This window comes from Micropterus dolomieu, linkage group LG07 (assembly GCF_021292245.1).
Source record: "Micropterus dolomieu isolate WLL.071019.BEF.003 ecotype Adirondacks linkage group LG07, ASM2129224v1, whole genome shotgun sequence".
NCBI classification, from domain to species: Eukaryota; Metazoa; Chordata; class Actinopteri; order Centrarchiformes; family Centrarchidae; genus Micropterus; species Micropterus dolomieu.
The window spans coordinates 14,491,194-14,509,902 of NC_060156.1; the positions used below are offsets into that span (position 1 = coordinate 14,491,194).

Sequence of the window (18,709 nt, forward strand, 5' to 3'; positions counted from 1 at the left end):
TGTTTGACATGGACATAGAAATAGCATTGGGACTGCAACATACAATTATGCACAAGCACCAGATTCACTGCATTTCCTCCTATCCACAGGAGGGTTAAGCAATCTTTTGAGGTACTTGTACTTTACAGGAGTATTTCCATTTTATGCTACTTTATACTACTATACTATACTACTACTCCTACTGCAGTTCAGAGGAAGCTTTTTACTCCACTAAATGTATTTAATAACTTGAGTAACTAGTTACTTTGCAGATATATTAAATATACAAAATATAATCACCAAATAAATTATTATGGATTATAATAGGTTAAGACTTTACTGATCGCTTGGTGAAATTCCCATCATATATACCTTGCAGTAGTAAAAACCACCTTTATCTCCACGTTTACCAGCAAATATTAATCCAACAATAATTACAATAAAAAAATTCTGATATGAGTCATTCTGTATGAGTACTTTTTCTTTATATATATATATTTAATAATAATACGTTTGTACTTTTTACTGTAGTACAATTTTGAATTCAGGACTGCAGCATGCCCTCATGGCACTTTATGGACAACTCCAGTGGACCTGTGACCCTCCATCTTTTGAATGATGTGCTCTTTTAAAGGCTGAAACACTGCTGTTACTGCCACTGTGCCATATCACCACAGCCTGTCACAAGATAGATGTGTAGATGAGAGGAGTATCTGCTTAAGGAGATAGTTTACATCACTGTTATGGCTAGTGTTGCATGCCTCTACGATTAGATAAGTCAGTATTTACAGAAAAGTAGCCGTCCTCTTTTTGGATTATGGTGTACAGGATTACTTAATCCGTGACGCAGCACAATAACAAGACAGTGCGCAATCCGAGTCGCAGGCAGTCTCGTGAGGACGAACACTGGCAAGGCAAGTAACTGGTCATCGTAGTGTTGAGGAAATATTATTAACTATGCAGACATTTTATAGTGCGGACACAACTGCCCAAGGGACGTAAGACATGTCTCCTTTAAACTGGTAAAATTATCCGGCTGGAATTGACATTACGTGTTAGCTTGTTTGTAGCATGGTAATTATGCTAAATTTGTGGGTTTAGATTTAACGTTACAATTGTGAAAATTCTGCTTCACGCGTGACGTTAAAACATATCAAAGCCTCGAGCTAACACACACAGCTAACGATAAATTATATAAATGTTTGCTGACATTCACGTTTGGTTGGCACATGTTTATAACGTTACGTTACCTACAGTTAGCTAGCGGGGGTGTCAAACGTGACGTATTTATTTATACCTGTGGAGTTTTGCACTCTGACATGTTTTGTTTAAACAACGTCGCAGCATAAATTGGCTGCTCAGCCCCCGCTAACCAGCTAACGTTACTTCTGTTTTTGTTTTGGTGGTCACCTGGAGTTTGCGGTTCTCCAAGTTTAAAATCACGCACCGGCTTAAAATATGTTAAAGCCTCGCCGACAGTTGAAATTATGTGTCAACCAGAAGAGCTAGACCTTACACATGATGTTGCCTCTCTTGCAGTATGTTGCGTTTGCATGTTGTCAGCCGGAGTCTCTTCCCAGCAGCTATTTCCAAAGGAGGTGCAGTTGCGACTAACAATGGTAACAATATGCCTCTTCATCAGCTAATTGATTGATCATGTCTTCCTTATGTACAGCGTGTGTCTTGTATTTCTGCAGCACCCATTTTGTTTGTTGTGTGCAAGCAGCAGAACCATTTGTCACTTTGTCCCACTGATGGATTATTGGCAGGATTAAAGACTTGCCAGCTATTTGGTGCCAGGCTGCTGCTGGCTCAATTTAGCCAGGAGTAGTCAGTGGCAGTGATTTAGTATTACTTTGCAGTAACAGTAATTCACCATACAATGTTATATAAATGATAATACATTATCTTCATTAAAAGTCCTGGGATTAAAAATAAAGGAATGATTTCTGTTTGTGCTTGAAGCTCGCACAGCAGCTACAGCAACTGCAGCTGCCAACAACCTCCTGGAGGTGTTTGTGGATGGGCAGTCTGTCATGGTGGAGCCAGGAACCACTGTGTTGCAGGTAACAGGCTAAATTCATGCATACATAAACATAACATTTCTCATTTTCTGACATCTTTAGCCCTAATACTAGATTTAACACTGTGGCTCACTTTTGTCCCAGACATGTGAGAAGGTAGGAATTCAGATTCCTCGCTTCTGCTACCATGAGCGCCTGTCAGTTGCTGGAAACTGTCGCATGTGTCTTGTGGAGATAGAGAAAGTTCCTAAGGTATGTTTTAGGGTATATGTGTGTATTTTATTTTTCTATTTTGGTAGCCAAGCCGGTCTTTCGGTATCTCTTTGCCATGTATGACAGACACAGGGTTGTGCGCCTACTTAAAAAAATAATCAGTTATCGGTTTCATTCATCTTGTAGCCAGTGGCAGCTTGTGCGATGCCAGTCATGAAGGGCTGGAACATTTTAACCAACTCTGACAAAACAAGAAAAGCCAGGTAGGACCAGGATGGATTTGTTGTTCTCTGACATTATATATTTGTTTTGTACAGTTAAAGGTTCAGTGTGTAAGTTTTGGTGGCGTCAGGTGGTTAGGGTTGCGAATTTCAACCAGCAGTTCACGGTGCATTCACACGCTCCTCGGATGGTCCCATTTTCCGAGTCGTTTTCTGACTTCAGTGTGTGTTCATGTGCTTTTACGTCGGAATGTGGAATCAGTATGGACTCTACTACAAAGATGTGTTGGATTAACATAAATTCACTCTACATGGACAGCAAACTAACTGTCATAACCATTTTACAAATTACATGTTTGCAAAATATGTAAATGTAATACGTGATTTTGCACAAATCACAGTTCTGTATACTTCTTTATGTCCCATGTACACTTTATTTCTCTTTTTGCAATAAAGATTTAAGGAGCAAAAAAACCATTCTGACACCACTTGAATGCACCATCAGTCAGCGCTCACCCCTCCTTTTCCAGGCGCACAGGATAAGAAACGATGGCCGACACGCTTTGTCGGCTCTTATGCTAAGAAATATGTGTGGGCCTCCATTTGTTCAAATTTAACTTATTTTCTTACTTCTAATAAATCAGTAGACTACTACTACTAACATTACTTATTGTTCTTCTTCGTATGTATTCAATGTAGTGACGAAACGCACTCTATAGCGCTGTTTGTTTGTTTGGGCTACTGTAGAAACATGGCGGCGCAACAACGCAACGTCCATGTAAGAGGACCCGCGGTGTATGTAGATAGAAATGGCTCATTCTAAGGTAATAAAAGCATAACAGTTCACTATGTAAGGTCTTTATACACCACTGAAAACATTGTTATGTACATTATATTGCATTTCTCCTCCTAAATATTACACACTGAACCTTTAAAATTCCTCAGTAATTATACCTGCTTGCATTTTTAACCCACATCTCTCCCAAACCAAAAAACAATGTTAACATTACCTTGTATCATAGTCACCTGAAATTATTTTATTTAAAACTGTTGTTTAATTTTACACAGAGAGGGTGTGATGGAGTTCCTACTGGCTAACCATCCATTAGATTGTCCAATCTGTGATCAGGGGGGAGAATGTGATCTACAGGTAAAGATAATCACCTCCCGTTTTCACTTGAGTGTGTGTAGAATTTAATTTAATGTGAGATTGACTTATAAGAATGAATACCATGTTGTTTAAAGGATCAGTCCATGCAGTTTGGCAGTGACAGGAGCCGCTTCACAGAGGGCAAAAGAGCTGTGGAAGACAAGAACATTGGCCCGCTCATCAAAACCATTATGACTCGCTGTATCCAGTGCACTCGCTGTGTGCGGTGAGTTACACTTTGATATCTAGAATGAGTTGTGTAAATTTAGAATATGAAAATAAGTACTTTTCTTTGCTCCTACAGCTTTGCCAGTGAGATTGCAGGTGTGGAGGACTTGGGTACCACTGGCAGAGGCAATGATCTGCAGATTGGAACCTATGTGGAGAAGATGTTCATGTCGGAGTTATCTGGCAATGTTATTGATATATGCCCAGTGGGGGCCCTGACCTCTAAACCATATGCATTCACTGCTCGCCCTTGGGAGACCAGGTTCTTGCTTTGTGCTCTACATTTTGATTAACTTTTTTGGGCGAAAGGTTAGTTTTTACACATGTGTACTCTCTTTTTTTTTTTCTGCAGGAAGACAGAATCCATTGATGTTCTGGATGCGGTGGGTAGTAACATTGTGGTGACCACTCGTGGGGGTGAGGTGATGAGAATCCTGCCTCGTCTTAATGAGGATATTAATGAGGAGTGGATCTCAGACAAAACCAGGTTATTCTCTTATCACACAAAGTTTACTTCAGACAGATTTGCGTATGATGTCATCACCATTGCTGACCTGAACTTCTCCTTGCTCCCATCCCGACAGGTTTGCGTATGATGGACTCAAGCGACAGAGGCTTACTCAGCCCATGGTGAAAAATGAGTCTGGGCAGTTGGTTCCCACATCTTGGGAAGATGTGCTGACTCGAGCTGCTGGAGCAGTATGTAATTTATGATGAGATAACCATCTGTAACAGTGTATGTAGTACGCTGTCCTATGCCCTGTCCATAGCATCTGTATTATTTGACAGTTGCAAGGAGTTGAAGGAAACGATGTTGCTGCCGTCGTCGGAGGCTTGGTGGATGCAGAGGCTCTCATTTCCTTGAAAGACATGCTGAATCGTTTGAATAGTGACAACCTGTGCACTGAGGAGGTGTTCCCAATGGCTGGAGCTGGGTAAGACCATAGAAAGAGTAAAACTGATGATGGGAAACAGCCAGTCGAACTAGTGCTGATTCTGTCTTTACCTTGGCTTCTTCAGATGTGATCTGCGTTCAAACTATCTTCTAAACACTGGAATCGCTGGAATTGAAGAAGCTGACCTTCTGCTTCTGGTCGGCACAAACCCACGTTATGAGGCTCCTCTGTTCAATGCACGAATCAGAAAAAGGTCAGTTAAATGCTGGAAATACAGTATCTCTGGTTGTTGAACAACGTTGAACTTGGAAATCTCGGTTATGTTAAAAAAAAATTCTTTATTATGATTTTGTTGTCTCTCATTCAGCTGGCTTCACAATGAGTTGCAAGTGGCTCTTTTAGGAAAGGAGGTGGACCTAAGTTACACATACGAACATCTTGGGGAGTCTGCCGACGTTCTTCAGAAAATCGCGTCAGGAACTCACCCATTCTCCCAGGTAACACTCGGAGCACTCTCAGTAATAGAGGGAACGTTATCAGTCAACTTGAATGTCTCTTCCTCAGTTTGTATCTTTTATCGCCTCTTGCAGCTCTTGGCTAAAGCGAAGCATCCTGTTGTTGTGGTTGGAAGCGGTTGCCTGCAGAGAGAGGATGGGGCTGCTATAATGGCTGCTGTGTCAACCATTGCTCAGAATGCTCGCGTCAGCAGTGGGGTGGAGGAAACCTGGAAGGTTCTCAATGTGCTTCACAGGTCATAGTCTTGGAAAATTATAGGGGATTTCGGGAACAGGACAGTGTTCAAGAGGAATTACTGTAATATGTGTGCTGTTTTGTCTGTGTCTTCAGGGTTGCCAGTCAAGTGGCTGCACTTGATCTTGGATACAAGCCAGGAGTGGAGGCTATCAGAAAGAATCCACCCAAAGTTCTGTTCCTACTAGGAGCTGATGCCGGCTGCATTACTCGTCAAGACCTCCCTAAGGATAGCTTCATAATTTATCAAGGTCAGCTGTTTTTACTGTACAGCTGCAGAAGCTCTTTCATTTACATTAATGTATGCATGGCATCTGAGAGAGGCCGTGTAATTTCTGACTTGTAACTATATAATATATATATATATATATATATATATATATATATATATATATATATATTTGCATGTACAGGAAGGTGACAAAGGAAAACGAGGAGTAAAGTAACCTATTTCATTGAGGAGTATGAAAATGGTGGCAACAGTCACATGTCTAAACCCAGTTTAACAACTAACAGAGATTTTGGAACAAAGTGCTTTCAATCATCAATAACCATAATCGAAATATCGAAGGAGGAAATATCTTTTGTAAAATTGTGTTCATCCATCCAGTAGAGACTTGTACAATCCTTGTCAAGGAGCATTAAACCCTTTCTTGCTCCATTTCAATGCTCTGTGCCACTGCCCAGGTCATCATGGCGATGTCGGTGCACCAATGGCTGATATCATACTTCCTGGAGCTGCATATACTGAGAAATGTAGCACCTATGTGAACACAGAGGGCCGTGCTCAGCAGACCAAAGTGGCTGTGACTGCTCCAGGCATGGCTAGGGAGGACTGGAAGATCATTAGAGCCATATCTGAGGTGAAGTACAATAAAAGAGAATCATGTCTTAATAAATGATTAGAAATACGGCTAAATGCTGTGTATTTTTACATCCCCCTATAAGCTTGCTGGAGTGACTTTGCCGTATGACACACTTGATGAAGTGCGTGATAGACTGGCAGAGGTTTCCCCGAATCTGGTGCGATATGACGACGTTGAGGAGGCCAACTACTTTAAGCAGGCTAATGAACTGTCAAAGGTCAGCTGTTATCTTCCTCCAGCATGTGTTTGGTTGATTACAGAGGAGACTCTAATTAAGCTTGATTTTAATGCTAGTTTCAGTTGGTTTATCTTAGTTTGCTTCACTGCTCTCAATGATGATATCTGTCTTATCTCTTTCAGGCAGTGAACCAGGCTGTCCTCACTGAACCTTTAGTCCCTGCACAGCTCACTGTGAAAGACTTCTATATGACAGGTGGGTCACTGGTAACCCAGTCTTAATGTTATTTTCATTTCAAAATCCTCCAGGGAACACAGTAGGGTTGTATCACTTCCTTAATTTCAGTATTCATGTTTATTTTATGCTAATTTAGTAATACTAAAGCCACATATTATAGCTTTTACATCTGAAGATAATGTGCAGTGTGCTCTTATTGACTGCTGTTACATGAGCATTTTTTTTCTTTCCAAATGAAATCAATTGAAACGACAATTCCCACAAAAATGTTACATTATTGCTGAATAATGTAAGGTGTTGTGTTTACATGTCAGTCATCAGAGGAAGGTTTCTTTCCTAATCCAGCTCTCAGAGCTCAGTAAATATTTATAGCGACGTAGGAGTGTTTACCGCTGTGCTTCCTGTTTAAGAAAGTGTTTTGTTACTTGTGCAGTTGTTTAGAAGGCTAAAGTAATTGGGTGTGCTTATGTGACAAATATATTAATTTGTCATGGACATTGTTAATGGTTAAGGTTTACAACCACTGGTTTTAAATTAAAGGCCTTTAACAATTAGTCATCTATACTATAATCGAGCTCTTAATAAAATTATCCAATTAAATGCAGCTACTGTGATACCATATTTAGTTAGATCCAGATTTTATTGCCATTATTTCTGAATGACATGGATATTTTGACAGCTAATGATAATTGTATTGTTTGGAGAGAACAGAATCATACTGAGAATTTTACTATTCCCTAGCACTACAACTAAGTAGTAAGCAAAGTAAATTTTCAACACGATCAAGGTGCCATTAAAATCACGAGTTTGTCTCATCTGGAGCATAATATGTGATCAGCAAATGTCAAGCCAAATAATTAGTGATAATGTGTTTCTGTAATAATTTATGATCAAATTATTGTTGTCATGTCTAGGAAAAATTCCAATATACCTAACAATGATACAACATTTAGTAGCTGCCGGTATCTAATTTCTCTCATACATTACATTCATTTTCCTTGCCTCACTGCTTTTGATCCTCCTCCTGAACATCTGCTTTACAAACGTGAAGGTCTTCTGCAGAGGTTCTACAAAGGTTAATTTTCTAACATTAGAATTTTTAATCGCAGTATGTGTTACAGCAAAATATAAAATAAGTTCATTTGTAGCACTACTATGAATTTGAGGTGATGATTTGAGATGATCAAAATGTCTGTTAGTTTAAAGCTGTTTTTTTTTCACGGTCTTCTTTTAATTATATATTTAGTTCATTCATTTCAAGTCTGCAAAACAAAAATTAAGTAGCACACTGTCCCAAATATTATCATGTTATCTGTTTGTTGGTTTTACACTCATCATCATTTCACTTACAATATACTGTGTTAAATGCATATCTTTATGCAACTTAAGCATTAAATTAGTAAGATTTTTTCTTTTGAAATTCATGGCATCATAAGACCCATTGATTTCTAGTTAAACTCATTATTATGTTGATGTTTGGTCTTGGTAGGTGTGCAGATTTTAAATCTTCTTTCAATCTCTGCCCACAGATCCGATAAGCAGAGCCTCGCAGACGATGGCGAAGTGTGTGAAAGCTGTCACTGAGGGAGCACAAGCTGTGGACGAGCCAGCCATATGCTAAAGTGCTATGGATAGCCATCCAAACCCTGAAAAAAAAAAAAAAAGATACGCACAATTCTGCTATTTGCACAGCCCTACAAAAGTATTTATTTGCACTATAGTATATATTTTACTATAGTGGATGCTTTATCGTCTATACACATTATGAAACTAACATACTTTACTAACCTGCATAAATATGTGTATGTACTACTTGCACAGTGAAGATGTAAGCTTATAGGTTTAAATCTCCAGAGATGCACACTGACAGTTTGTTTTCACCCGGTAGGACATTCACATTTTAGTAGGTAGGTGTGACCAAAGGGTTTAAAATACTTATCCTTCAAGGGTAACTCTAGTATGTTGTCTTCCTGTAAAATTACCAACATCAAAAGATTATATTTTCCTAAAGGTATGTGAAGTTTATAGTATTACAAGTGTAGCTTTTTGTGTGATATTTAATAAACTAGTTTTCTGTGGCAAGCCTAATGAATCTTTGCAAACCCCCTATTTAAGTTTGTGCTCATATTTAAGAAATGTTAAAAGTATAAAAACAAATATGCTGGTGCCATGCATGGTACTGTCCTGTTTTGGTGTGATGCCGAGTCAACTTTTCCAGCTCCTGTATCTGCTTGGCACGTGTTCCATCATCAGTGAACAGCCGGGTGCAACAGTGTGGCAGCAGGGCTGGTAACCCATTCATATGGAAGACGATAGCCGTGGTCCAGGTGGATTTTACACTGCAACACTTTGCTCTACCTCTTAGTCAGTGTGACTCAACTCAGTTGATTTAAATGTGAAACATGCAAACGTCCTTCACAAGGACTGTTATTTCTTTCATAAAGAGATTAACATGACACTTGTACACTGTAATAGGGGCTTTTAACAAAGTTGAATTTCCAATATGGTAGGAGAGGTTGTTGTTGTTGAGCGGATTGTTGTCATGTCCCCGCAGTGCCTGTAGTGGTGCTGTTAGGAGTGTGCTGTGGATCCAACAAAAATCCTCAGCAGCCTACCTACTGCTTGTAATTTGCTGTGGATAGCCTATATTTACATGCATCCTTATTTCAAGATATACCGAGCTCGATGAAGATCGCCGTTACAATCCTATCTCGAATATCGATGCACAAATAGCCTAGCTGATTCTAATAGACATTTCGGCCGTCTATCTGGAGCGAATACCTTATACAGCCCATACCAATTCAAGGTAAGCGAAATCGTATACAGCCTCGGTGTCGACTTCAGAGTGTACCGCTTTTCACAGGCTTCAATCGGCCTGGCGTTCAACTAGAGGCCGATGTGCTACCGAAGCTAAAAGGCCTCTTATTAATGACTCATTTATTCTTTGACTTGTGATCTGACCAAATCACTCCGTGTCTTACGTATGTGTGGGGAGTTATGCAATCTTAACAGTTTTAGGTCCTGAAGACTGCTAATGTCACATTATGTAATGATACTGACTATAATTCACATCGATTAATACGAAGGCCTTCGGGGGCAGGCCTTAAGCCTCGTATGTACACCCTTTGTTTGAAAGTATATGGCCGTAAATGTATCATGTTTAAATACACTAAAATCTCACAACTGGGGCCGATGAATAATGGCGGGCATTTACGATTACGCTAGCATTTTTCTAAATAAAACGTAACTGTAAATATACCTTTTATAGTGTTGCCGTATGCTTATGTTTCCGTTTCCTGGTTTGCTACCGCCTACTAATTTGTGTTTTTAGCTTTGCTAGCTTGTTAGCTAGTTAACTAGCAAATTTGACTTTTCGCGTTTGGTTTGTGTTAATATGTTTTTCTTCCCTAAAATGGATAAAGTTGTCTTATGGGCTAGGGCACGGGTCTATATTACACGTAGATACGTTTACATTTTCATAGTGTACAGTTTCACATCTGCTCGAAGCTAATGCTGGTAGTCTAGCTCCCCGGACTTGACTGGGAGTTACGGTAGCTAACGTTAGTCACCGTTTTCTGCCTATTCGGTTGTCCGTGTCTGACTACCTGAAGTTGTCCCAGGCTGAGATAAATTACACTTAGCCAACCTGTCCGTACGTGTCCAACATGTAACTCATCTGTCAGAACCGTAGCCCTCTCAGAACCACCTTGAAAACACAAAATAAAATGTAGCAGCTAAGCTACTGCTGAAGCTGGGCAGCTAACGCTTCAATTGGCGATACAGTGTATTGTGATATACCTGCAGCGTCCTGTTTGTATGCCTGGATATTATGAAGCGTTACCTTTTTAAAACGCAGTGTGCGTGTTTTTTGTTATGTTGAGAAAGGCGACGTTTTGATGGGTTTAGTTGAGCGCCTAAACTGTAGCAAGTGTCTGTAGCTTTCAACTTTGTCATGCAGACTGCTGTCATGCAATATACTGTTTTACCGCCGTCATATTATCCTTTTAAGTGCTAGTCTGGATGATAATTGAATGGATGGTTGTATGAAATTACATATTCTCAGTTTACCACACGTTTCTCAATGAGAGATTTTAACGCTGAAAATTAGAGGGCAAGAAAGTAGCCAATATTCAGAGGCAAAGTTTGTCTAGACAAAAATGTTCTCTGATCAATGTTTTAGAACAATATTATTCACAGCATATACGCATATAGTAGTTTAATGAACAAGCAATAAGGAATGAAATCAGTGAAGTCTTGGTAATTTAATGTAATTTAATTCGCAAGTCATTTCATTTCTCAAAACTATTTGGTGCAAATAAATATACACTTTATTGCATAAGTATGTTGGCTTCCTAAATATTTATTCTCATTAAATACCTATAGTAGCTAAGGTTATACAGTCACCTGTTGTAGAGGTGACTACAACCTGCAGTTCAACCCTGCATGTGCATGCACTGTTCTCCACATCACCTCCTCAGTGTTAGTGAAGTAATTCCTGGTTTTCCTTGACTTTATCCCATCAGCTGATGTTGTCAAGAACAAGAGTCACGTGATGTATGAAGGCAAACACATACACTTCTCAGAGGTGGACAATAAGCCGTTGTGCTCATACAGCCCAAAGCTTTGCAAGCAGCGGCGACTAAATGGCTATGCTTTCTGTATCCGGCACGTTCTGGAGGATAAGACGGCCCCCTTCAAGCAATGTGAATATGTGGCCAAGTACAACAGCCAGCGATGTACCAACCCCATCCCCAAGTCTGAAGACCGCAGGTGTGTATGTTTGTGTGCACGTGTGCCATGCTATTCACTATGCTGTGCAGAAAACATTATGTTACAGATGTGCATAGTATGCTGAGAATGTGTTCTTGTTTTCCAGATATTGTAACAGCCACCTGCAGGTTCTGGGCTTTATCCCCAAGAAGGAACGGAAAAAGAAACATGATGCTTTGGAGGACATGCGCTCACGGGCTCACCTGGAGTCAGTGGCTCTCAACATAACTGTGCCCTCTTTAGCTCTGAAAGCCCCCAATGGTCTAGATGAACTACCGCCATCCCCCCCATGTACACGCCTGTTACCCCTCCCTGATGGGGAACTCCTGGACCCTTTTGCCTTTTATGAGGATGACACAGATGGGGAGGAGGTGGGTACTCCTCGGAAGGGCAACGCCATCAAGAAGAAACTACAGAGTCGCCTGGTGCTCAACCAGAAACTCTGCCATGACACGGACCTCTTCCAGCCACCTCCTGAGCACTTTACTCCCTCCCCCGTCGCCCGTGTCCACCCCTCCTCGCCACTTAACACTCATCTCCCACGGCACCAGTCAGGTCTTCTTCAGCCGCCCCAGCACTCCAGCGTGACTTCCTTCATCTTCCCAGGACAGCAGCAGGGTTTATTATGCAATCCATCACCACCTCAGACGGTCAACTTTCTGCCTCCAGGGATGCCCGCTAATGCAGCACCCAGTCCAGTGCAACCTTCTGGGGCATCACTCAGCAGGAAAATGCCTTTCACAGCTACTCACTTGGCTGTCAGTTGCAAGGACAGTGGCAGTAGCAATCAGCGGCATGTGGTTGTCATGCGTCCATCTGCCTTCTCACCTTCTGCCAGCTGCCTGGCCAGGTTGCAACATCTGGTGCAGCTCTGTGCCAAGAGACACCGGGAGCATGGAGACCTCTTTCCTCATCTAGGTGCTTAATTTAAATGCATTTATCAACAGTTCTCACACTCAGTTTGTTTTTCCTTACTTATAAATTAATGTGCAGTGTTTAAGCACTGTGCAAGATACTTAAGATATAGTGTTGCAATTGAGACTTGACCCCGCTGAGATAGACGAGCTGCTCTAACGAGTTCTCTTCCAGGATTGGACTGGTCAGAAGACAGTGCTGATGATGACGATGAAGAGGAGGCAGAGACATTTGTTCCTTTCCATAGCTCTTGGAGACCACAGAATGGGTTGGTATCTTTAACACTTAACCCCACAGTACAGATTTGAACCTGACACTTCTCATCATGCTATTAATTGTTTTCCAATTAGGTTGGAAGACAGCAGCGGTTCCTCACGGAGAACACGGCTACTTAGGCTTTGCTCGTACCTACAGGAGAAATATAAGCACATGTGCAGGGAAGAGAGGGCGAGTATCCGCCAGAAGAGATACCGCTATGCCTTCCGCAAAGCCTTGCTGCATGCTGCCAGTAACAGCCCCGACTGTGCTGGCCAACTGATCCAGGAGTTTCGTGGTGCCTCTCGAAGCTCCTCAAGGTATTTACACAGATATTTTATTAGTCAATTTTGTTTGTCTTTCAGGACTAATATGAACACAGTAAGATCAAACTTCCACATGTTAGTAGGTGCTAGCATGGTTAAATCAAACACACAACCCACCTGTAAATGAGAAATTCAATATATGTCATTTCCAAAAAAGGAGTTTGATCCAGTGTTTTATGTCAGCGCAACCAGCAAAGTGTGCTGCTTGTAGGTCTTTTAATCTTAGTCTTCATCTCCTCATTTGAAATGTACAAAACATAGCAAGTGGAGCATTGTTGCTGTTTGCTTAGTCCCGTATGTCTCTACAGTGTGGCTTCAGCAAGGCAGCAGAACGCAGATCCGGGGACCTGCACTGGCAGCACAAAAGGCCAGGCCTGCAACAACAGGGCCCTGCCATTCACTCGACACTGCTTTCAGCGTATCCTTTCCACTACATTACTGATTGTACAGCTGGTGCAGAAGAATGGCTGTTATTATGTTTTCTAATTGAGAATAGGGTTTTAACAATTTATATAACATACTGTTATGTGCAATATCTCTTTGTGAGTGAGTACTCTAATCACACTCTGTCTAGTGTATTATGTTATTTCCTTCATTGTTCTCTGTAGACATTCTGTTGAATCGTTCCCAGCAGCTCTTTGCTAGTTGCACAGCCAAATTTGCAGATGGTCAGCAGTGCTCCATCCCTGTGTTTGATATCACACACCAGACACCACTCTGCGAAGAGCATGCCAAAAAAATGGTGAGTTCAGTATTTAAAGAAAAGGTAAACATTTTGTGAAATGTGCTTTTTTTTTTTGACCAAGAGTTAGATGAGAAGATTGATACCACTTCCATGTCTGTACGTTAATTTGTGCTAACTTAGCTTTTCAGAAAGCCTGAAAACAAGAAAAGAACAGAGCCAGACTAGCTGTTGGTAGCACCTCTAAATCTCACTAATTAACAAGGCTTGTGTCCAGTTGCCCAGCAACCAGCGAAGAAGCTAGTGGCCCCAACCAAGAAATAGTCATTTTAATTAAAGTATGTAAATTATGTGAATAAAATGCTACAGCCTTTGCAGATCTCAATCCAGTTGAACACCAATGTTTAATAAAATGCTCTCCACCACCATCTCCATAAGACTAAAGAAAAAAGACAAACTTGTCTCATGGTGGCCTGACTCCATACTAAGACACATTTTTAATTTGTCACCCATCTGTATATATTTAAGGATGAACAAACCAGGTGTTAATCAGTGAGCTTTACAGGTGCCGGCAGGTGGATTTTAATACCTTTGAACAGAGCCAGGCTAGCTGTTTCCCCTTGTTTTCCTCACCTTGTGCTAAGCTAAGTTAGCCGGCAAGTAGACATGAGAGTGATATCAGTCTTGTCAAAATGCATTTCCCAAAATGTTTAACTTTGATTGATTGTGACTGCTCTGTTTGCTGTCATATAGGCCATTGTTGTGATGACTCAGTGCTCCTCTGTACATTTCACACAGGATAACTTCCTGCGAGGGGATGGTAACCGTCGAGTGCAGCACCAGCAGCAGCAACAGCGTAAGCCACGTAAAAAGACCAAACCACCGGCGCTCACCAAAAAACACAAGAAGAAGAGGAGGAGAGGGCCGCGGAGGCCTCAGAAACCCATCCCTCCAGCGTTGCCACAGGGGAACCTGGGAATGCCTTCTACAAGCCTAGCAATGCCCTCACAGGCCCGCATCAGGTGAATCACTGTTAAATTATAAAGATTCAGAGATCCAGTGTCATTCACACCTCCTTCACTACAGTAAAATTATGCATTTCTTCTCTATGCATTTTCATCTCGTCTGTGTGGCAGGAGCCCTTCAACTCCAGACCTGAGTACAGAGGAACTTCCTGATGATATCGCCAATGAAATGGCAGACATTCCAAATGACCTTGAGCTAAACCAGGAGGATTTCTCCGACGTGTTACCCCGACTACCTGATGACCTGCCGGACTTTGACTTGTTTGAAGGTTGTCACCCAGCTCATTCTTTCACATGTATACTAATAAAGTCCTCCTGGTCTGTGGTTTTATAATGATAAATATTGTATATGTGTTTGTATATGTAGGTAAGAATGGGGAGTTATTGCCCACCACAGAGGAGGCTGAGGAGCTGGTGCGTGCACTACAGGCTATGGGGTCCTATCCAGACTCTTTGGTGTGCCTGACCTCCATGGGAGACCTGGCCCCCTCTGAAGGAGTGGACCACCGAACAATGACTGTGTTCCCTGGTCCGGTCCAGCCAGGGGGAATGGGGGACCTCCTCAACAGCCGCATCCCTACTGAGAACTTCACCGGCCTCGAGCTGGAGGACAATCTACTGCACTCCACTGGGGGTCACTTCCCTCCCTCACCGCCATCTCAGCCCGCTAATCAGGCCCCGACGTCGTGCTCCAACCTGACCTCATCTTCTTCTACAGTAGCCCCCTCCACCCCCTCCCTGCTCACTCAGACCTCCATAACAGAGCGAACGTTTTCCCGGACACACACATCCCATGTCCTCGCCAAGTCGGACGCACCCACATCGTCTCCCCAAGGCAGCCACTACAGCAGTGAGCACGTACCTTCCCCATACAGTGACCACATATCTTCTCCCCATGCTAGCTCCTTCCAGACAGACACCCCTCTGCTGCTGGAAGTCTCTCTCAGCGGGGTACCAGGACCCCCGCGCTCATCATGGAACAACCTCCCTCTTCCCCTCACGGACCCCACGCAGTTTGGCAGTCTCATAGGATCAGAAAGTCATCTTATATCCACCTCCCTGTCCACTCCCCCGGCCACCACCCACTCTGTGACGCTGCAGCCCATGGCTGCGCTCTCAGCGATGCCCCAGAGTGGCTTGACAGGTTTAACGACTCCCCCCGCCCCCTCGTCCTCCCTCCCATCCTCTTCACACGAACTTCTGACCTCCACACAGCCCAAGCAACAGCTCCCTCAGTTCAGCGCGGCCTTTGGCCATCAGTTGGCCTCCCACAGTGGCATCCCAAAAGACGTGCAGCCCAGCCACAGCTCCACAGCGCCCCCCGCTGGCTTTTCCATAGTTAGTGCCACCGCTGCAAGTGCCAATAGCGCCACACCACCCTTCGCGCAAAGTAAATGACAGTAGGCGGTCTGCAGCTAGTGCATCATGGTCTGTGGACTCACAGTCACCTTTAATCCAGTCAACCGGCTTGTGATTGACCATCCCTCTTCATCCGCTACATGTGTGCAATGTGGTAATAGTGCACTATTTGATAATGAATTTTCACAACCCTCTGATTTTCCTCAATATTTTCTATTTTCGTTCCAGAAGGTCTCTGGGATTTTAAGTCAGTGTGAGTCCACCTGTCTGATGCCTTGTGGTTTTCGTCAGCAGGGGGTTACAGTCAGATCTGGTGATGAAATAAACGGGTGAAACTGGCAGAAGGACCTTAAGCAGAGGTTATGTGTCACAGTGCTCAGAATTCATTGACGTAGACGCCTCAATCAGTGGTCGCTTTGTTTGCTTTGCCAGATAAAGTCCTGTCTTTAAATGATCAACTGGACCCTGCCTTGCTCAGAAGTACATTTTGCATTTTTATTTTTCCACCTGTTTCACACACTGCTTCTGTCCCCCTCTGAAAAATGAGTACAGGTTGTGATATTTGTGACCCATTATGTTTCAAGCTATTTAACTGTTATCATACTATAGAGTCAGATTTCAGTCAAATGAATTTACCAAAATACTTTTAAACAGCTGTTTTTATATTGTGTATACTGTATATGTTGCTATGCTCATTTATTGGTTTGCTCAGATGTCAAAATCTGACCTTGCCATTGGTTGTGGGACTCTGAGTGGCCTAGTAGACACTTGAAGGTAAATATAGTTTCTTAAAGCAATAAACACATTAACATAACTCTAGCATTGTAAGGTATTTTATTGGTCTCATTACATGTAGCTTCACTTGCTGAATCCATGCTGGATCAGGAATATATTTTGGCCTCTATAACTGTTGTAAAGTTTTTATTTTACTGTTTCACTCAGAACGAGTGACCAGCGATCAGGTCAGCCTAACTTTTTCTCTCGGGTCGTACTGAGTGGATTATAACAACAGGCTAATAAATGAGTTTCAGCGTTAATAGTAGGGGTGATGATGGCGTAATCCAGGGACTTTAAGTGTCTACTCTCAAAGGTGCTCGCTGCTCCACATACACAATGGACATTAGTGACTTTCGTGTCCCATTAAAGGCAGTTTCAGGACTCAAAGGAAACCCACTGTAAGACGTCAAAGGCCGGACTACCCAGAGAAGACATATGTAGTGATTTAAATGGTGTAAATTGGTGTGTTGAGCACATCTGAGGTAAAGTCTGTATAACTCTAAAGTGATTTTAAAGCTAAATGATGCAAACAAGGTGTCTAATTCTAATTTTACAAAATGAGAGGCCCTCCCCTATCAATGACTCATACAGCAGTACAACCATGACTTTTGATAGATATATTAGACATTGACAGATTGTCAGACATTGTTGAGTATTAGGTATATAGAGTAGCAGGTTTGTTGGTGAATTATTGAGTAGCAATGGACTGAAATTGTTATTTGCAATGTATTCCGTGGAACCTGTCTCTCCTGTGAATGAGTCATGTTTTTAATGGCTATCAAAATGGTTGTAAATTCTCTATTGAAGTTGGAGGGATCAATGTTGGTATGCTGTGTATGTTGTCATTTTGCTTTTAATAATATTCTGATGGAGAGTAGTTTTGATAGCTATTAAACTCCAGGAAGAAGTCAGAAATTACACGGGGCAGCAACATTGTGTGTGAGAGCATTATAATATCCATATTAGATTATGGTCACTGGCTTGATTGGTGGTATGAAACATAGGAATATATGCATTGCCATTTAATTTCATTTTGTGGAGGAAAAAAACAGATCAACGTACAGTATGTTGTTTTTCAACATGCATTTGCACTGGAGTGGATGAAGCCGGTGGTGTTTCACGTGTCCCGTGTCTGTCTTTTTGCTTGGACACTCATTAAATGAACAGCTGCCATCATTACCAGCTATGAGCCTGTACCAGACCCCCGTTTCCAGCTGTGAGAAGGCCCAGTTCTGTCTCTCCCTTCCAAAGAGAAAACACATTATGAAGTGTAAACCCGTAGCTCCACCAGAGAAGACTGGGCTTCTCAGCGACTGCAGTCTTTCCACCAATAGTCAGAAACACAGGGCCCCGAAAAGTAAAAACAAAAAAATAAAAATCAGGTTGGATGGAAATGTTTGCAAGGCATTACTGCTGTATGCACATAGCATGAGATTAGTCACTGCACCAGTTTATTTTCCCAATACCACGTAGAACAAAATTAACAGGGCTCGTACTGTAGGCACATTTAACTGCTTGAATTCAGAGATGGCTGACAAATTCCTATACTCATTGAATGTACTGTATTACTGTTTTTAAAGATAGGATGAGCTAATCTAGTCACCTTTTGTTATTGGTCCTTGTTTAATTTGTCTAAGGTATTTTTTGTATACAAAGGTTTACATTTTTATGTATATTTTTCTTGTGTACAAATTATGTAATATGTGTACAAACACTGTATGTAATATCTGTATATAGTGTGAGAAATTTGATCTTTTGTTTTTGGATGTATAAATAAAACTTGCTGTGAGGTATTTGCTAGTTGTTGTTTATTTTTTTTTTTTTACCAGTCAATAATTTCCACTAAACACATGGTGAA

At 41.7% G+C, this 18,709-nt stretch overlaps 2 protein-coding genes across 5 annotated transcripts; both read left to right on the top strand.

The window, feature by feature from the left end:
• Positions 1-654: 654 nt before the first annotated feature.
• LOC123974137 (NADH-ubiquinone oxidoreductase 75 kDa subunit, mitochondrial-like) lies at positions 655-8,824 on the top strand. Of its 2 annotated transcripts, none has more exons than XM_046054585.1 (19): positions 655-893; positions 1,519-1,598; positions 1,945-2,045; positions 2,148-2,255; positions 2,403-2,479; positions 3,506-3,587; positions 3,683-3,813; positions 3,892-4,077; positions 4,168-4,302; positions 4,400-4,514; positions 4,605-4,750; positions 4,836-4,964; positions 5,079-5,208; positions 5,302-5,462; positions 5,558-5,712; positions 6,149-6,324; positions 6,410-6,544; positions 6,688-6,760; positions 8,272-8,824. In XM_046054585.1, exons 2-19 carry the CDS (start codon positions 1,520-1,522, stop codon positions 8,361-8,363), a joined length of 2,211 nt encoding a protein of 736 aa, XP_045910541.1. In that variant the 5' UTR covers positions 655-893; position 1,519; the 3' UTR covers positions 8,364-8,824. The 2 variants fall into 2 exon arrangements, with proteins under 2 accessions (XP_045910541.1, XP_045910540.1); XM_046054584.1 differs by lacking the exon at positions 655-893 and adding an exon at positions 935-1,001.
• A 101-nt stretch (positions 8,825-8,925) lies between these two features.
• LOC123974136 (INO80 complex subunit D-like) lies at positions 8,926-18,644 on the top strand. Of its 3 annotated transcripts, none has more exons than XM_046054580.1 (10): positions 8,926-9,069; positions 11,266-11,512; positions 11,619-12,430; positions 12,602-12,695; positions 12,778-13,002; positions 13,317-13,426; positions 13,617-13,750; positions 14,489-14,712; positions 14,827-14,984; positions 15,083-18,644. In XM_046054580.1, exons 1-10 carry the CDS (start codon positions 9,045-9,047, stop codon positions 16,111-16,113), a joined length of 3,060 nt encoding a protein of 1,019 aa, XP_045910536.1. In that variant the 5' UTR covers positions 8,926-9,044; the 3' UTR covers positions 16,114-18,644. The 3 variants fall into 3 exon arrangements, with proteins under 3 accessions (XP_045910536.1, XP_045910537.1, XP_045910538.1); XM_046054581.1 differs by lacking the exon at positions 8,926-9,069 and adding an exon at positions 9,155-9,548; XM_046054582.1 differs by lacking the exon at positions 8,926-9,069 and adding an exon at positions 10,000-10,302.
• Positions 18,645-18,709: the final 65 nt, after the last annotated feature.